This window comes from Eptatretus burgeri, chromosome 2 (assembly GCF_056783735.1).
Source record: "Eptatretus burgeri isolate ZD-2024b chromosome 2, Ebu_testis_v1, whole genome shotgun sequence".
Lineage (NCBI taxonomy): Eukaryota > Metazoa > Chordata > Myxini > Myxiniformes > Myxinidae > Eptatretus > Eptatretus burgeri.
The window spans coordinates 132,340,141-132,357,640 of NC_140962.1; the positions used below are offsets into that span (position 1 = coordinate 132,340,141).

Here is a 17,500-nt window from a genome sequence, read left to right on the forward strand (position 1 = left end):
TGCACTTTGATTGGCTCCTCACTTGGTGATATCAATACATCCTTACTGTACCTGTTTTCCTGTTCTTAGAATTCCAACATAAAATGAATTGGAGCCACAAGAATGCAACAAAAAAAAAAAAATGGGCCTGGGGGCCACAGGTTTTCTTGTATGACAATATGTTCCGAAAAATTTAATGTTGTTATTGCATTGGAAATGCACCATTTGAAGCTATTTGGTTCGGCCTGGCAGATTTGAGGAGCTTTTGGTGTTTGTGTATTCAGAAAGAAATGATGCATCTCGTTGTGAGAATAATGTGCTGCCTTTGGAGGAATCCATCAAGAGCTCCACAGTGCTCCAGGCTGAAAGCGCTCCAGGAAAGCCAGACGAGTCTGCAGGCGAAATAGCCAATGGAGCAAGAGATTTGGCTTCTGGGGATCAACGCTCATCCTTAGAGTTGCCGCAGTCTGCTTATTTGAAGGGGGATTCACCAATGGAGATCTCTACTGCTGGCGATTTTGCAGGGTTCACTGCTGACAACTTCAAGGGGGTTGAGGAGACATCTGGTAATGAGTTGCTGTGTTTGCCTCCGGAGTTTGAGAAGTACTGGAAAGCGGTAGAAGAGAATCCGCAGGATTTCACCGGCTGGACATATTTGCTTCAATATGTTGAGCAGGAGGTGTGTATTGCTCCTTCCCACCCCTCAACTTCCCCCATCCCTCCTCCCCCCCCCCAATCTCCCTCGCCCATTTGTATTTTCTTTGCATGTTTGCAGCTGTGTTGCGATTGAGTTTCCTTCCCAATCTCATTGGAAAATCCACTTAGTGGAGTTTTTTTAAATTCCATTGAATGTTGTTTTTAGAGTTCACCTTTGTAGAAAAAGGTAAGACAGTTTGCCAAAAGTTAAAATTGCATTCATTTAGAAATTGTGCAAACAAACAAACAAGACTTTCCTTGAGATGAGTGGCATATTCATAAGGGAAGTGGGAATTTCAACCTCAGGCATGCTTTATCATGCCTACTTGACAAGCAGCTTTCTTCAGAAATCACACAGGTTATGCATTTGAAATTTTTATTATTATTATTAATATTATTGTTAATATACAATGTCCAGGCTTGTATAAGAGCAAACACACAGAACGTATAACAAGGGGAGCAGGAGATAGGAGGGATGGGAGAGGGAAGCAGAAAACAGTGGCGGATAGACACATGAGGAGATCTGTCGAAGGGAGCAGGATGGGGCGGGAAAAACAAGATGGACACGACGAGGACTTTCAGAAAGCAGGGAATTTTTGAAGGAGGTGGGTTTGGGGTGGATTAACGGGGGTAGAAAAGATCATGGTTTTGAATGGGGGAAGACAAGAAATGGTGGTGAACAGCTATTTTGAAGACCTGGAGGGAAGAGTGGGATTGAAGAGTGTGTCGGAGTTTGTTCCAAAGGCGGGGGTAAAAGAGGAATGAAAGAATGAAGGTGAGCAGTGATTCGTGATTTTTGTAGTTTTACCAGAAGGTGGTTGCTGGCAGACCTTGAGCACCCTGCGGAAATATGATTTGTGAGGGACAGAGCAGGGGCGGGCGAGGCCGGAGAGGAGACAGTAGAAGATAAAAAGACCACCGACCTGCCTGCGGTGAGAGAGTGAGAGGCTCAAAGAACCGGCCTCATTGCGTGAGATACCAGTGATCCTAAATGCCTGGGTTTCCACAGCGTGCAGCCGAGAAAGGTGAGAGGCAGGAGCACCAGCCCAAGAGGGGAGAGCAGTACTCCATCATGCTGCAGATGAAAGCTTTGTATGTGGTCAGGAGCTCAGGTGGGCCAAGGAAGGACTTTGCATGCCGGAGGATGCCCAATCATCTACTGGCTTTGGAGGGGAGGTTGAAAATGTGCATTTCCCAGGAATGATCATGGCAGATAGTAAGACCCAAAAATTTGAATGAAAGGACTTCTTCAAAAGGATTGTTGAGAAAGTCGATGGGAGAGGGGGTAGGGGGGGGCAGGGTTCCAGGAGGTCATTTTGGAGAGACAGTGAGAGTGTGAGATTTGTCAGGATTGAAAGACATGTTCCACGTGTTGGACCAGCTTCTGATTTTATCCAGATCTGGAGAGTGAAGAAGCTGCTGCTTGCTGGTCTGATGGATGACAGATGGTATGGTAGATGGTGGAGTCATCAGCAAAGAGATAAAGAGGATTTTCCAGAGTCAGAGAGATCATTGATGAAAACCATAAAAAGAACAGGGCCCAGAACGCTGCTCTGAGGAACTCCAGCCTGGACAGGAAGAGGCGATGAGAGAACTCCATTTAGGGCCACACGATGGCTGCGACAGGAGAGGAAGTCAGTGAGCCATGAGTGGAGTTGGCCTTGGATACCATAGGAAGAGAGTTTGGTGAGCAGGGCAGGGTGGCAGACTGTGTCAAAAGCACGTGATATGTCTCGGGAGATGGCTCTGATTTCATGTCTGGCATTGAGGATCTCCATCCATTGTTGGTAAAGCAGGAGCAGCAAGTCCAGGGTAGAGCCACACCTCAATTCCCCATAAGATGAGTGTACAATATGTAGACTGCAAGGTTGCCTGGATAGGCGACCCGATTGTGACCACGTCAATATGAGGCCATTGTGAGTTATTCAGGCATTTTTACCAAAAGCCCTCCATACTCTCTCATTAAAGAGTTGTTGTTTTAACAAGTATATGAAAGTTATCCTTTGCCTTGTACTCTTCTCTTCTAGAAATTACCTCCATGCATCGGTGAAACTCTGTGTACGGAGATCCGTATTTTTGTAACAACCCAAACAGAAGTTTCCATGTTTACGTCATTAGAAAAGCTTGCCGCAGTTATAGGGCATTGAGGTGCGATTCCGATATGCCGATTATTAAAACAGCTTGGTTTCTGAACCCATTTCATGGCGATGGGGTGCAATGCTAATGCATCATCACCACGATTACGTGAGTTACTCCCATAGTAGTTTAATCGGAGGTATTTTTGAAGAAGTTAGCCAGGTGCAAAAGTTTGCAAGCTCGTTGCTGTGATCAGTTGTCCACCAGGCGGGAGAACGTCTGTGTATGTCGGTAAATACGGAAATAGCATCGATTGTTGGATATTCCCCATCGCCGTTCGCTCGTATATGAACTTCACGGAAAATGCTGAAGTATTTTCATTAAGTTTTCTTTACGTTCCACGAAGTAAACGCTCGCTCCTGCAGCATGCGGATACAAAACCTGATAATTTCTGTTGGTCGTGATTAAGTTTGTGACAACGTCGAGACGAGGCCAATGCATCTCAACAAGGAACATTGACGTAAGAGGCCATTCGGCTCATCATGCCTGTGCTGCACCACCACCATTACCACCACCACATTCAATCGATCAATCAGGCTCTCGACTCGGTTTCACTGGGGTGAGGGGTGGGGATGAGAAAAGTGTGGAAGGCACAGAGACTCGAGTGTTGTGCAAATAAAATCAATTTTTTAAACTCATTTGTTTATTACAACTTACAACTTCCTTGTGAACGTGGCATATTGTGTGTTTAATGACCCCCCCCCCCTGCTGGAAGGGCTGTTTACAATTGTTAATACGCTGACCTCTTTTTCGAGAACATGACCAATTTTAACCTCCCCTGTGGATTTGTCATTGAAGTTGCGCCAAAAGGGTTTCCCACGTGCTAAATCTGCAATGGCTGGTCACCACACCAATAACAGTCCGTTATAAGAAGGCACGGGACGACAAAAATGGATAATCCTGGGACAAAAGATAGACTGACATGAAAGCGGGCAGATAAATATATAAGTAAAGCACACTCGCAGTCCGATATGAAAGAAAACTCACTTTATACAGGAAATGTAATTTAATCAAAATGGCCACGAGCACACAACAGAGTGTGCCAGGTGAGGTAGTTTGGACAAACATGATGGCGTTAACAAGTCCAGTATCCCCCCTCCCCCCCCAAAGTAAATAAATGTGTAGAAAACATAAGGGGATAGTGAATACTCCTGGAGCAAGGGCGATTCCAGGAAACCCCTCCATTACATAACTCCTGAATTTAAAGTGGAAGTGAATACCACGGTTTTGCACCATGAGCGAGCGTGATTCTGGTAAACCGCTCCACTACATTGCACGTGATATCTCCCTGCTTCCCCCCCACCCCCCACTTTATAAAACACTTGTATTGACAGTTCTGCATAGGTATGGGGTATTCAGTATTCATTTATTCGCTCACCTGGAACGAGGTTCCGGGGAGATTATGAAATGGCTCGTCGTCCGTCCACAAATAATTGCAACTTCTCTGAAACTATACACTCGGTTTTGATGAAACTTTACCACAACGTTCACCACCTTGTACGTACCAAAGTTTGTTCATGGCATGAAGAAAAAATCGAGCTCCAAGGGCTTTTATTGAGGTTGCGTGCCCAAATAGTTATGCTTTCTTCTCAGAAACTTCAAATGCAATTTTGATGAAACTTTACCACGACCTTCATCACCCGTGATGTACCAAAGTTTGTTCATGGCAATAAAAATAAAAAAATTCATGGGAATTTACTTTCATCTTCATTATATGTTTTGTGGGTCATCTATGCCTACCAGTGGTTGCCTGCCTTTCTTATCCAGCCATGACCAGGTGAGCACCCAGGGGAATTGCCCCTGTATTTTTATGTAAAAATGCTGTATCAACTGAAAATAATCTTTCCAGCAATGATTGTTAAGGAGAAATCAGAAAAAAAATTCTTCACCAAATATCACTTTCATTTGCATCGTTTTTTGTTTTTGTTAGTCTGTACAAGATCAACACAAAATGCATATTATGACATCAATTTTTCAAAAATGTACAGGAGTTGGGGGGGGGGAGGGCATGCCCCCGAACTCACCAAGCTTGTCCTTTTGCTCATTGCTTTCCTTTTTTCAAAAGTTTAGCTGTTTTATCAATGTGTATGTTTTCTCCATGATTGTGTTTCCGCAGAATAACCTGTGGGCGTCCCGGAAAGCTTTTGATGAGTTTTTCATGCGCTACCCTTACTGCTATGGCTATTGGAAGAAGTATGCTGATTTTGAGAGGAAATTTGGCAATGTGGAACATGCAGAAGAGGTGAGATGGAGGAACTTTTATATATTATTGAATTGGTGTCATAAAGCAATTGTATAATCAATTCCTCATTCCAACAAGTCGCGTGCCCCAACCCCAATTTATCCCCGAGTTATCAAATCTTCCAACTAATCTTTCATCCACCAACTTTACCTTTTCAGTGGCCTTCCTCACCCAGTCTGCGAGCTTTGGCACTCATCCCCTCCAATCCAGCTTCATTGCCTCTCCCCTCCAGCTTCACCACCCCTCCCCTCCAGCTTCACCGCCACTCCCCTCCAGCTTCACCGCCACTCCCCTCCAGCTTCACCGCCACTCCCCTCCAGCTTCACCGCCACTCCCCTCCAGCTTCACCGCCACTCCCCTCCAGCTTCACCGCCACTCCCCTCCAGCTTCACCGCCTCTCCCCTCCAGCTTCACCGCCACTCCTCCAGCTTCACCGCCACTCCTCCACCTTCACCGCCCCTCCCCTCCAGCTTCACCGCCACTCCCCTCCAGCTTCACTGCCACTCCCCTCCAGCTTCACTGCCACTCCCCTCCAGCTTCACTGCCACTCCCCTCCAGCTTCACCGCCACTCCCCCCCTCAGCTTCACCGCCACTCCCCCCTCAGCTTCAACGCCACTCCCCTCAGCTTCAACGCCACTCCCCCCTCAGCTTCAACGCCACTCCCCCTCAGCTTCAACGCCACTCCCTCAGCTTCAACGCCACTCACCCCTCAGCTTCAACGCCACTCCCCCTCAGCTTCAACGCCACTCCCCCTCAGCTTCAACGCCACCCCCTCAGCTTCAACGCCACTCCCCCCTCAGCTTCAACGCCACTCCCCCCTCAGCTTCAACGCCACTCCCCCTCAGCTTCAACGCCACTCCCTCAGCTTCAACGCCACTCCCGCTCAGCTTCAACGCCACTACCCCCTCAGCTTCAACGCCACCCCCTCAGCTTCAACGCCACTCCCCTCAGCTTCAACGCCACCCCCCCCTCAGCTTCAACGCCACCCCCCCCTCAGCTTCAACGCCACTCCCCCTCAGCTTCAACGCCACTCCCCCCTCAGCTTCAACGCCACTCCCCCCTCAGCTTCAACGCCACTCCCCTCAGCTTCAACGCCACTCCCCCCCCTCAGCTTCAACGCCACTCCCCCCCCCCCTCAGCTTCAACGCCACTCCCCCCCAGCTTCAACGCCACTCCCCCTCAGCTTCAACGCCACTCCCCCTCAGCTTCAACGCCACTCCCCGCTCAGCTTCAACGCCACTCACCCCCTCAGCTTCAACGCCACCCCCCTCAGCTTCAACGCCACTCCCCTCAGCTTCAACGCCACTCCCCCTCAGCTTCAACGCCACTTACCCCTCAGCTTCAACGCCACTCCCCCTCAGCTTCAACGCCACTCCCCCTCAGCTTCAACGCCACTCCCCCTCAGCTTCAACGCCACTCCCCCCCCTCAGCTTCAACGCCACTCCCCCCCAGCTTCAACGCCACTCCCCCCTCAGCTTCAACGCCACTCCCCTCAGCTTCAACGCCACCCCCCCTCAGCTTCAACGCCATTTCCCCCTCAGCTTCAACGCCACTCCCCTCAGCTTCAACGCCACCCCCCCCTCAGCTTCAACGCCACCCCCCCCTCAGCTTCAACGCTACCCCCCTCAGCTTCAACGCCACTCCCCCTCAGCTTCAACGCCACTCCCCCCCCCTCAGCTTCAACGCCACTCCCCCCTCAGCTTCAACGCCACTCCCCCCCTCAGCTTCAACGCCACTCCCCCCTCAGCTTCAACGCCACCCCCTCAGCTTCAACGCCACTCCCCCCCTCAGCTTCAACGCCACCCCCTCCAGCTTCACCGCCACTCCCCCTCCAGCTTCACCGCCACTCCCCCTCCAGCTTCACCGCCACCCCCCCCCCAGCTTCCCCGCCACTCCCCCTCCAGCTCCCCCGCCACTCCCCCTCCAGCTTCACCGCCACTCCCCCTCCAGCTTCACCGCCACTCCCCCTCCAGCTTCCCCGCCACTCCACCTCGAGCTTCACCGCCACTCCCCTCCATCTTCACCGCCACTCCCCTCCCGCTTCACCGCCGCTTCACCGCCACTCCCCTCCCGCTTCACCGCCGCTTCACCGCCACTCCCCTCCCGCTTCACCGCCACTCCCCTCCCGCTTCACCGCCACTCCCCTCCCGCTTCACCGCCACTCCCCTCCCGCTTCAACGCCACTCCCCCTCAGCTTCAACGCCACTTCCCCCTCAGCTTCAACGCCACTCCCCTCAGCTTCAACGCCACTCCCCCCCTCAGCTTCAACGCCACTCCCCCGCCCCCTCAGCTTCAACGCCACCCCCCCCTCTCGCCAACGCCCACTCCCCTCAGCTTCAACGCCACTCCCCTCTCAGCTTCAACGCCACCCCCCCTCAGCTTCAACGCCACTCCCCCCTCAGCTTCAACGCCACTCCCCCCTCAGCTTCAACGCCACTCCCCCCTCAGCTTCAACGCCACTCCCCCTCGCTTCAACGCCACTCCCCCCCCCCCCTCAGCTTCAACGCCACTCCCCCTCAGCTTCAACGCCACTCCCCCCCTCAGCTTCAACGCCACCCCCCCCCAGCTTCAACGCCACCCCCCCCAGCTTCAACGCCACCCCCCCAGCTTCAACGCCACCCCCCCAGCTTCAACGCCACTCCCCCAGCTTCAACGCCACTCCCCCAGCTTCAACGCCACTCCCCCCCCAGCTTCAACGCCACTCCCCCCCCCCCAACTTCAACGCCACTCCCCCCCAGCTTCAACGCCACTCCCCCCCCCCCAGCTTCAACGCCCACCCCCCCAGCTTCAAGGCGACTCCCCCCCCCAGCTTCAAGGCCACTCCCCCCAGCTTCAAGGCCACTCCCCCCCCCCAGCTTCAACGCCACTCCCCCCCAGCTTCAACTCCACTCCCCTCCAGCTTCACCTCCCTTCCCCTCCAGTTTCACCGCCCTTCACCCCGCCCTGCGGACTCTCATCCCCTCTCCCCACCCTTTGGCTTTGCGTTTCCTTGCTCGCCCCGCATTGCAACCTTTCGTCCCCTCGCTCGCCCCGCACCGCAGCCTCGCGTCCCCTCGCCCCGCACCGCGGCCTCGCGTCCCCTTGCCCCGCACCGCGGCCTCGCGTCCCCTCGCTCGCCCCGCACCGCGGCCTCGCGTCCCCTCGCTCGCCCCGCACCGCGGCCTCGCGTCCCCTCGCTCGCCCCGCACCGCGGCCTCGCGTCCCCTCGCCCCGCCCCGCGGCCTCGCGTCCCCTCGCCCGCACCGCGGCCCCGCGTCCTCGCGCCCGCACCGCGGCCCGCGTCCCTCGCCCCGCACCGCGGCCCGCGTCCCCTCGCTCGCCCGCACCGCGGCCCGCGTCCTGCGCCCGCACCGCGGCCCCGCGTCCCCTCGCCCCGCACCGCGGCCCCGCGTCCCCTCGCCCCGCACCGCGGCCCCGCGTCCCCTCGCCCCGCACCGCGGCCCCGCGTCCCCTCGCCCCGCACCGCGGCCCCGCGTCCCCTCGCCCCCCACCGCGGCCTCGCGTCCCTCGCTCGCCCGCACCGCGGCCCGCGTCCTCGCCCCGCACCGCGGCCCGCGTCCCTCGCCCCGCACCGCGGCCTCGCGTCCTCGCCCGCACCGCGGCCTCGCGTCCCTCGCCCCGCACCGCGGCCTCGCGTCCCTCGCCCCGCACCGCGGCCTCGCGTCCCCTCGCCCCGCACCGCGGCCTCGCGTCCCCTCGCCCCGCACCGCGGCCTCGCGTCCCCTCGCCCCGCACCGCGGCCTCGCGTCCCCTCGCCCCGCACCGCGTGACCTTCCCATCGCCCCGCACCGCGGCCTCGCGTCCCCTCGCGTCCCCTCGCCCCGCACCGCGGCCTCGCGTCCCCTCGCCCCGCACCGCGGCCTCGCGTCCCCTCGCCCCGCACCGCGGCCTCGCGTCCCCTCGCCCCGCACCGCGGCCTCGCGTCCCCTCGCCCCGCACCGCGGCCTCGCGTCCCCTCGCCCCGCACCGCGGCCTCGCGTCCCCTCGCCCCGCACCGCGGCCTCGCGTCCCCTCGCCCCGCACCGCGGCCTCGCGTCCCCTCGCCCCGCACCGCGGCCTCGCGTCCCCTCGCCCCGCACCGCGGCCTCGCGTCCCCTCGCCCCGCACCGCGGCCTCGCGTCCCATCGCCCCGCACCGCGCGACCCTCCCATCGCCCCGCACCGCGCGACCTTCCCATCGCCCCGCGCGACCCTCCCATCGCCCCGCACCGCGCGACCTTCCCATCGCCCCGCACCGCGGCCTCGCGTCCCCTCGCCCCGCACCGCGGCCTCGCGTCCCATCGCCCCGCACCGCGCGACCTTCCCATCGCCCCGCACCGCGGCCTCGCGTCCCCTCGCTCGCCCGCACCGCGGCGACCTTCCTCTTGCCCCGCACTGGAATTTATTTGGCCTTTGCTTTATTTGTTTATTCACTTATTCTTTTTTATGTACGCAATGTTTTTTTTTTGTGTGTTTTTTATGACCTGAGCATCAGCCCTTCTTGGTGTTGAATTCCTGCATGTCAACTTTTCTGTGATCTTTACATTCCTTTGTTCCTTTGTTTTCTCGATTATTTCCTTCGACAGTTTCAGTTTATATATTTTTCTTACTTACATTGAAGCTCATGGAAGAGCGAAATAATATGAAGGAAGGGTTCCACAGACAAAAAGAGGTGAAGAAACAACAGCAGGACAATTGCGTAATGTCGCATCAACAACCTCGAAGGAAATGTGGATGAAAGGTGGGAGCTGTGCCTCAGGGGTGCAGTAAAGTTCAGAGAAAGAAAATTGAGGCAGTTGAGATGCTGATGGGCACGAGGTTTGAAATCTTCAAAAAAATGAGTTGGATACTTGGGAAGCCAGATTCCAAGTTGACAGAAGAATGGAGTGCCCAATGTTTTGATTTTGGAAGGGTTACAAGGATGCCATTGGCCTCTCCATTCCCGTACGCCCTTGTTGTGTGTGTTTAAAAAAAAAAAATTCCCGAATGCCATCAGCATTTTTATTATCAAATGCTGTCAGTTGTTTAATTCCTGAGTTCCGTCCTTTCTAGTCCCGAGTGCCTGTCGGCCGTTGCGTCCCGGGTGCCTGTCGGCCGTTGCGTCCCGGGTGCATGTCGGCCCCGATTGCCGTCGGCCGTTGCGTCCCGAGTGCCGTCGGCCGTTGCGTCCCGGGTGCCTGTCGGCCGTTGCGTCCCGGGTGCCTGTCGGCCGTTGCGTCCCGGGTGCCTGTCGGCCGTTGCGTCCCGGGTGCCTGTCGGCCGTTGCGTCCCGGGTGCCTGTCGGCCGTTGCGTCCCGGGTGCCTGTCGGCCGTTGCGTCCCGGGTGCCTGTCGGCCGTTGCGTCCCGGGTGCCTGTCGGCCGTTGCGTCCCGGGTGCCTGTCGGCCGTTGCGTCCCGGGTGCCTGTCGGCCCCGATTGCCATCGGCCGTTGCGTCCCAAGCGCCGTCGGCCGTTTTATTCCCCAAAGTTCATCACACCCCTCGTCATTGAGTTTGCTGTTCCTCGCCGTGCACTGCCCCCGCTCAGTCCACCGAGTCCAATGTTTTGATTTTGTCAGGGTTCCAAGTGTATTCCTGTATGCCCCCACTGAGTTGCCTGCTAAGTCCGCCATGCCACGCCCCCGCCAAGTGCTCCGAGTGCTTTGCGCCCCACCCCGTTGAGTGCTCCACACACCGATTTTGTCATCTGTTCTAATCTAACTTCTGAACATTCTTCAAAATTATAAGTTATTTGATTTCTTTCTTTTTTCGATTTTTGAAATTCATCTTGCTTTGCAGATCACATTGTTTTTTGAATTTCTTTTCAAAATATTTTTGAGCTGACTGTGTGTCTGTCTGTGCTGCTAACATGCACTTTGTCTGCCAACAGGTACTCACTTATTAAGGGCTGTCACTACATGTTGCACACACAGCTTATTTCAGTAGGAAAGAGTTGCGTTGCAACTTTCCCTTATATGTTCCATTTTCAACAATTTCCTAGGTGTGTGACACGGACCAAAAAAATTCGCTCATTTGCACAATTTTCTTATTTCTACCATTTCAAAAGTTGTGGCTTGTTTTGCAAACGGCATTTGGCACGTACTTTAATGGGTGTTTGCCTTATGGTCTGTATCCCAAGCCCTCCACCACCTTCCTCTGATCATGGTGGACCGCTGTGGAGCAAGGGAGCAAGGGGAGGAAAGAACAATGTGATGTTTTTCCAACCTGCGCGCGCATGGTAATAACGTGATATTTGCACAATTCCCCATTATGTCTGGATTTTGAAGACGATGGTGCGTTCACGAGAAAGTTGGGTAGGTGTGCTTTGATCACCTTGTTTATGCCTTTCTTCGGCCGTGCTGTCTTCTTTTTTTTTTTCTTTTTTTTTTTCCTGTAGGTGTTTCGCCGAGGTCTTCAAGCTATACCACTGAGCGTGGACCTTTGGATCCATTACATCAACTTTGAAATGGAGATCCTCGAGCTCGATAATCCAGACACCGCAATCAAGTTAAAGAGGTATTCAAGTACTCGATGGTATCGCTAAGTTGTCATTTCCGTCAGGTATTAGCAATATTACTTGTTCCTGTTAGTCTTAGCCCAAAGGGAATGCGAGACTATTGGTACGTGCGTGTTTATGTTGACATGTCGATATATTTATGATTTAAAAATGTTTTTCTCTGCAGCCGCTTGTCCGATCCACGTGGAAATTTGAACAGGAAGCATTCCCCATGGAGAATATTTTATTGATAACTCTGATGTCATAGGTCACATGGTATAGCTGTCATATTGGATTGAAGGGGGAAAAAAAGGACATCAATTTCTCTGAAACCACTCAACAATTTTTTTTTGAAACTTGCCATATGCTACCAACTACCCATGGGGTGTACAGGGTGAAAACAATGACGTCATCAGTGAAGTGATATTCCAGCCATAATTGGTTGAAATGAAATCCTTATCCGAAAAATCTGAAACTTCATATACAGAAAGTATTCACACCCCTTGAGGTTTTTTTATCCCCCGCCGCATGGCGGAAGGGGGATATTGCTGTCACCCGGATCGTCCGTCTGGCTGTCCGTCCGGCTGGCTGGGCGTCAACATTTATTGCTGTGAGTGCGATAACTCATAAACTGTTCGCCATATCGATTTGAAATTTGGGTCACACATGTACCACCTGAAAAGGAAGAACCCTATTGATTTTGGGCATGGCCGGATCCAAGATGGCCGACTGGGGTGGCCATCTTGAAAAAAATGTTTTTTGTAATAAATGCAAAACCACTTATCTGATTTCAATCCATAAACAATATCTTTTTGTTCCAATTTAAACTTTATGCTGTATAGCTCGAAAGACATGATGACAAAATGGTGTCTTGTTTCCAATTCACCTCCCTCATTATCTGGAATATGTTTGACCTTTTTCAATGGTGGGGGATTCCCCATCTCTGATGGGTATGTTTCACATTTTCTTGTTACAGCCTGAATTTAAAATGGATTAAAAAAAAAATTGCCACTGATCTACACAAAATACTGCATCATGACAAAGTGAAAACGTATTGTTAGAAATTTTTACAAATAAATGAAAATGAAAAGCTGAAATGTGTTGCATCAATAAGTATTCAACCCCCTGAGTGAATAGTTTGAAGAAGCATCTTTGGTAGCGTTAGAGCTTCGAGTCTTCTTGCGTATGTCTATATCAGCTTTGCACATCTAGATTTGGGGATTTTCTCCCATTCTTCCTTGCTCAAACTCTGTCAAGTTGGATGGGGGGTGTTCCATGTCAAGTGCACACATTTATCAGCGAAATTTTGACACATCGTCTCAGATTTCACTCTTTTTTTTGTGCGAGTGTTTGTATCCACGGTAAAACATTATGTGTCAATTTTCAGACCTGGGGGCCCGTTTCAGGGCCCCCTCAAATTTGGATGCCCCTGGTTGACCCACAATCTTCCAGTGGCCATATCACAGATTGTAGTGGTCCGATTTGGATGATCTTGGTATCAAAATGCTCGTAAAAGCAAGATCTTTTGAATCGCGTAAAGTAAAATCACTCCGAAACAGTAATTCAAAAAGTTATAGTTTGGGGCGCCCTTTGACCGTGGGCCCCTGCCCCCCAGCCAAACCGATGATCCCAATTTTTTCGTGTGAGAATACCCCTTCATATACTCCAACACCTCAGCATAAATTAAAATGGGATCTCAATGGGTTCAAGTGTGATGATGGTTGTATTGTTCGGGGTCCACATATCACTAATTCTTGATTCGACATTGGGCGACGTTTGTGGTCATCGTTCCAATGACGTCACCTGCTGGCAGGCGACTTTATGTCTGAAATTGACAATCATCATCTCTGGACTAATATATATATATATATATATATATATATATATATATATATATATATATATATATATATATATATATATATATATATATATATATATATATATATATATATATATATATATACGAGCCTGGTGTTGGCGCAGTGGTTAGTGCAGTGGCTTGGGACCCAAAAGGTCCTGAGTTCAAGCCCCGTTGGGACACTGAATGAATATATGTGTATGTATATACAGTAAGTCCTCGCTTTTCGCAAGGGTTGCGTTCCTGGAAAACCTTATGATAAGCGAAACTGTGTTAAACAAAACATATTTTCCCATAGAAACCAATGTGTTAAAGGGGGGATGTGTTTTTGGCTCGGAATTTTTTGGACATAAACACAAATAAACAAAACACACTCCTCGAGTCGCGGAGACTTACCCCGAGGCTGGAGGAACGGAGTTGATTGCGGTGGACAAGTCACACTTGCGGAGTGGCAGAATCGTCCCCCTCTTCACTTGACACTGTGCTGTCACTTTCTTCACCAGCAGGAACGGTCTCTTGGCAGCTGGTTGAAGGAGCATCCTGGATGGTGGATGGAGTTGGTGCTGCATCTTTTGGCTTGAAAAATGCATGGAGAGTGGGCTGGATGGCTTTCTTTTTCTTTGCTGCATAACATTCCTTGTAGCAACAAAGGGCATCATAAACAACACAGCTAAAATCAGTGCTCCTTTCAAGATTTGGATCTTGCTCGATAACAAATTCTGTGGCACTTTCAAATGAGCTGAGGATTTGGCTGAGGTTTTTCATGGTGAGATGCTCGGATGAAGGTGTCACAGAATCTTCTTCTTCCTCAAGAGCCCACTGCTGTTCCAAATCCATAAGATCTTCATTGCTTAAGGGTTCTGCATGAGACTCCAGTAGTCATCCACGTCCTCTTCGTCAACCTCTTCAAACCAACCTCCTGCGCCAGGTCTACAATTTGACTTGTAATCAACGGAACATCAGCAAACCCCGTGAAATTGTGGACACACTCGGGCCACACTTTCTTTCACACAGCGTTCATTGTGGAGGCACTCACCTCCGCCCATGAATCCTTCATGTTTTCCAAAGCTATTTTTATGTTGTATGTTCACCAAAACTCCTTGATTGATAGCTTGTCCTTATCAGTTTTTTTGATAAGCTGCAGCATGGTATGCTTAACATAATAGGCTTTAAAAGCAGCAATAACTCCCTGATCCATAGGCTGTAAAAGTGAGGTAGTATTTGGTGGTAAAAATACTACCTGCACGTTTTCACACCAGTCTTCCATTTGCTGAGGATGGGCAGGAGCATTGTCTACAAGCAGCAAAGATTTGTTGTCAATGTTGTTCTCCTTGGAGTACTTCTCAACATGATTGGAGAAGTAATTGATCACGTAATCGTGGGTCAATGCCCTAACAAACGACGCGCTTTTTCTCGTATCACAGCAAGAGATAAAGGCATGCGACGTTTAGTTTGATCTTCTATCCACACACATAATAAACGCTTCATGTTGTGCATGGCACCATCTCTCATTCTCGTTAGTGTCGTTGCACTCGAACTGGTCGCAATCTGTGATATTTTCTTTATCTTTGCCGAACTTTGAACGATCGAATGTATAGTCGATGCAGCGATTGCTGCGCGCGGCCAATTTCCGTTGTCCCTTCACCTCGTTCATGTCTTTTAATTATATCCAATTTCACCTTCAATGTGACAGCCTTTCGTTGTCGCTTGAAACGAGGTGTGCTCGGCAAAAGACTTGCGGGTCGCTTGGGATTCATACTAGAAGGTATGCAGGCGAGCGTGAAGAGAATACGTACAGTACAGCATACAGTACATGCGCAGTAAAGTGAAAGTATGTTTATGCGCATCCTGTGTGATTGTTGTTTTTTGCAGGCAGTTTGAAACTTTTTTTTGCGTTTTTCCTTGCAATGACATTACGATAGGCATAAAATGTTTGCGATAATTGAAAAATTGGTCATTAAAACTAAATTACGAAAAATCGAAACTACGATATGCCAACTTCCGGTTAGCGAGGACTTACTGTATATATAATGTATATGTAATGTATATATATATATATATATATGTATATATATATATATATATATGTACATATAAACCTAGTCGAAAAAAAAAAAAAAACACCAGGGGGTTGACTCAGCCTGCCATCCTTCCGAGGTCGGCGAAATGAGTACCAGTTGTACTGGCCCCGGTGTAAGCCCCGGTTAGAATAGGTGTACCATATCCCTGTGTGTCGTAAGAGGCGACCAGGGTTGCGTCAGGAAGGGCATCCGGCGTAAAAACCTATGCCAAATCATTATGCAGACAACAAAACGAATTTCCAAACTAGATCGGTCGAGGCCCGGGTTACCAACGACCGCCACCGGTACCGGTGGTCAGCAGGGTACCAGTGGAAATTGTGCTACTGCTGGGCGAAGGAGGAGAAGGAGACGGGGAATGCGAGTCTGGAGGCAGTGGGAGAGGGGGAAGGGTAGAAGTGTGCAGGTGAGAGTTGAAACTCTGAATGTTGGGACGATGACTGGCAAAGGGTGAGAGTTGGCTGATATGATGGAGAGAAGAAAGGTGGACATACTGTGTGTACAAGAGACCAAGTGGATGGGGAGTAAGGCTAGTAGCATTGGAGGTGGTTTCAAACTGTTCTACCATGGTGTGGATGGGAGGAGAAATGGTGTCGGGGTAATCCTGAAGGAAGATTATGTCAAGAGGGTATTGGAGGTGAGGAGAGTGTCTGACCGAGTGATGAGTGTGAAGTTGGAAATTGAAGGGGTGATGATGAATGTCATCAGTGCATATGCCCCACATATGGGGTGTGAGATGGAGTATAAAGAAGATTTCTGGAGTGAGTTAGATGAAGTGGTGGAGAGTGTATCCAAGGATGAAAGAGTGGTGATTGGAGCAGATTTCAATGGGCATGTTGGGGAAGGGAATAAAGAGGATGAGGAGGTGATGGGTAGGTACGGTCTCAACAAGAGAAATGTGGAAGGGAAAATGGTGGGAGAGTTTGCAAAAAGAATGGAAATGGCAGTGGTAAATACGTATTTCAAGAAGAAGGAGGAACACAGGTAAACATACAAGAGTGGAGGAAAGTGCACACAGGTGGATAACATCTAAAGCAGGAGATGCAACCTGAAAGAGATTAGTGACTGTAAGGTTGTGGCAGGGGAGAGTGTAGCTCAACAGCATCGATTGGTGGTCTGTAGGATGACTTTAGAGGTGAGGTTGAGGAAGAGAGTGAGGGTTGAACCAAGGACCAGATGGTGGAAGCTGAAGGAGGAAGACTGTTGCGTGAAATTTAGGGAGGAGGTGAGACAGGCGTTGGATGGTGGGAAAGATGGGTGGGATGATTGGGCAACAACAGCAGAAGTTGTGAGGGAGATAGCTAGGAAGGTACTTGGTGTGACATCTGGACTGAGGAAGGAGGATAAGGAGACTTGGTGGTGGAATGAGGAAGTACAGGAAAGTAGAAGGAAGAAGGGGTTGGCGAAAAAGAAGTGGGATAGTCAGAGAGATGAAGAAAGTAGAAAGGAGTACAAGGAGTGGTGGCGAAAGGCAAAAAGAGAGGTGGCAAAGGCCAAGGAAAAGGCATATGATGAGCTGTATGAGAAGTTGGATACAAATGAAGGGGAAAAGGATTTATACCGATTGGCAAGACAGAGGGACCGAGCTGGGAAGGATGTGCTGCAGGTTAGGGTGATAAAGGAAGCAAATGGGAATGTGCTGACGAGCGAGGAGAGTGTGTTGAGAAGGTGGATGGAGTACTTTGAGGAGCTGATGAATGAAGAAAATGAGAGAGAGAGAAGGTTGGAAGAGGTGGAGATAGTGAATCTGGAAGTGGGGTGGATCAGTAAGGATGAAGTGAGGACTGCTATGAAGAAGATGAAAAGTGGAAAGGCGGTTGGCCCAGATGGTATACCAGTGGAGGCATGGAAGTGCTTAGGAGAGATGGCAGTGGGGTTGTTAACCAGATTGTTTAATGAAGTCTTGGAAAGTGAGAGGATGCCGGAGGCGTGGAGATTAAGTATACTGGTTCCGATTTTCAAGAATAAGGGTGATGTGCAGAGCTGTGGAAATTACAGAGGGATAAAATTGTTAAGCCACACCATGAAGTTGTGGGAAAGAGTAGTGGAAGCTCG

The 17,500-nt window shown here is 51.1% G+C and overlaps 1 protein-coding gene and 1 long non-coding RNA gene across 5 annotated transcripts in view; both read left to right on the top strand.

Moving 5' to 3' along the window:
* LOC147033175 (uncharacterized) overlaps nucleotides 1-17,500 on the top strand; it is a 388,661-nt gene that overhangs the window by 39,007 nt on the left and 332,154 nt on the right. The window lies entirely within an intron of this gene.
* PRPF39 (pre-mRNA processing factor 39) overlaps nucleotides 1-17,500 on the top strand; it is a 61,134-nt gene that overhangs the window by 7,785 nt on the left and 35,849 nt on the right. For 3 of the 4 annotated variants that reach the window (XR_015055456.1, XR_015055457.1, XM_085871297.1), the window contains exons 2-4: nucleotides 264-658; nucleotides 4,928-5,053; nucleotides 11,408-11,526. Coding sequence is in view for 2 of the 4 variants with exons in the window: in XM_085871297.1 (XP_085727423.1) it covers nucleotides 264-658; nucleotides 4,928-5,053; nucleotides 11,408-11,526 (640 nt within the window). In the remaining 2 variants the exon portion in view is untranslated. The remainder of the gene's footprint in view (nucleotides 1-263; nucleotides 659-4,927; nucleotides 5,054-11,407; nucleotides 11,527-17,500) is intronic. The other variant, XM_085871298.1, reaches the window with a different exon arrangement.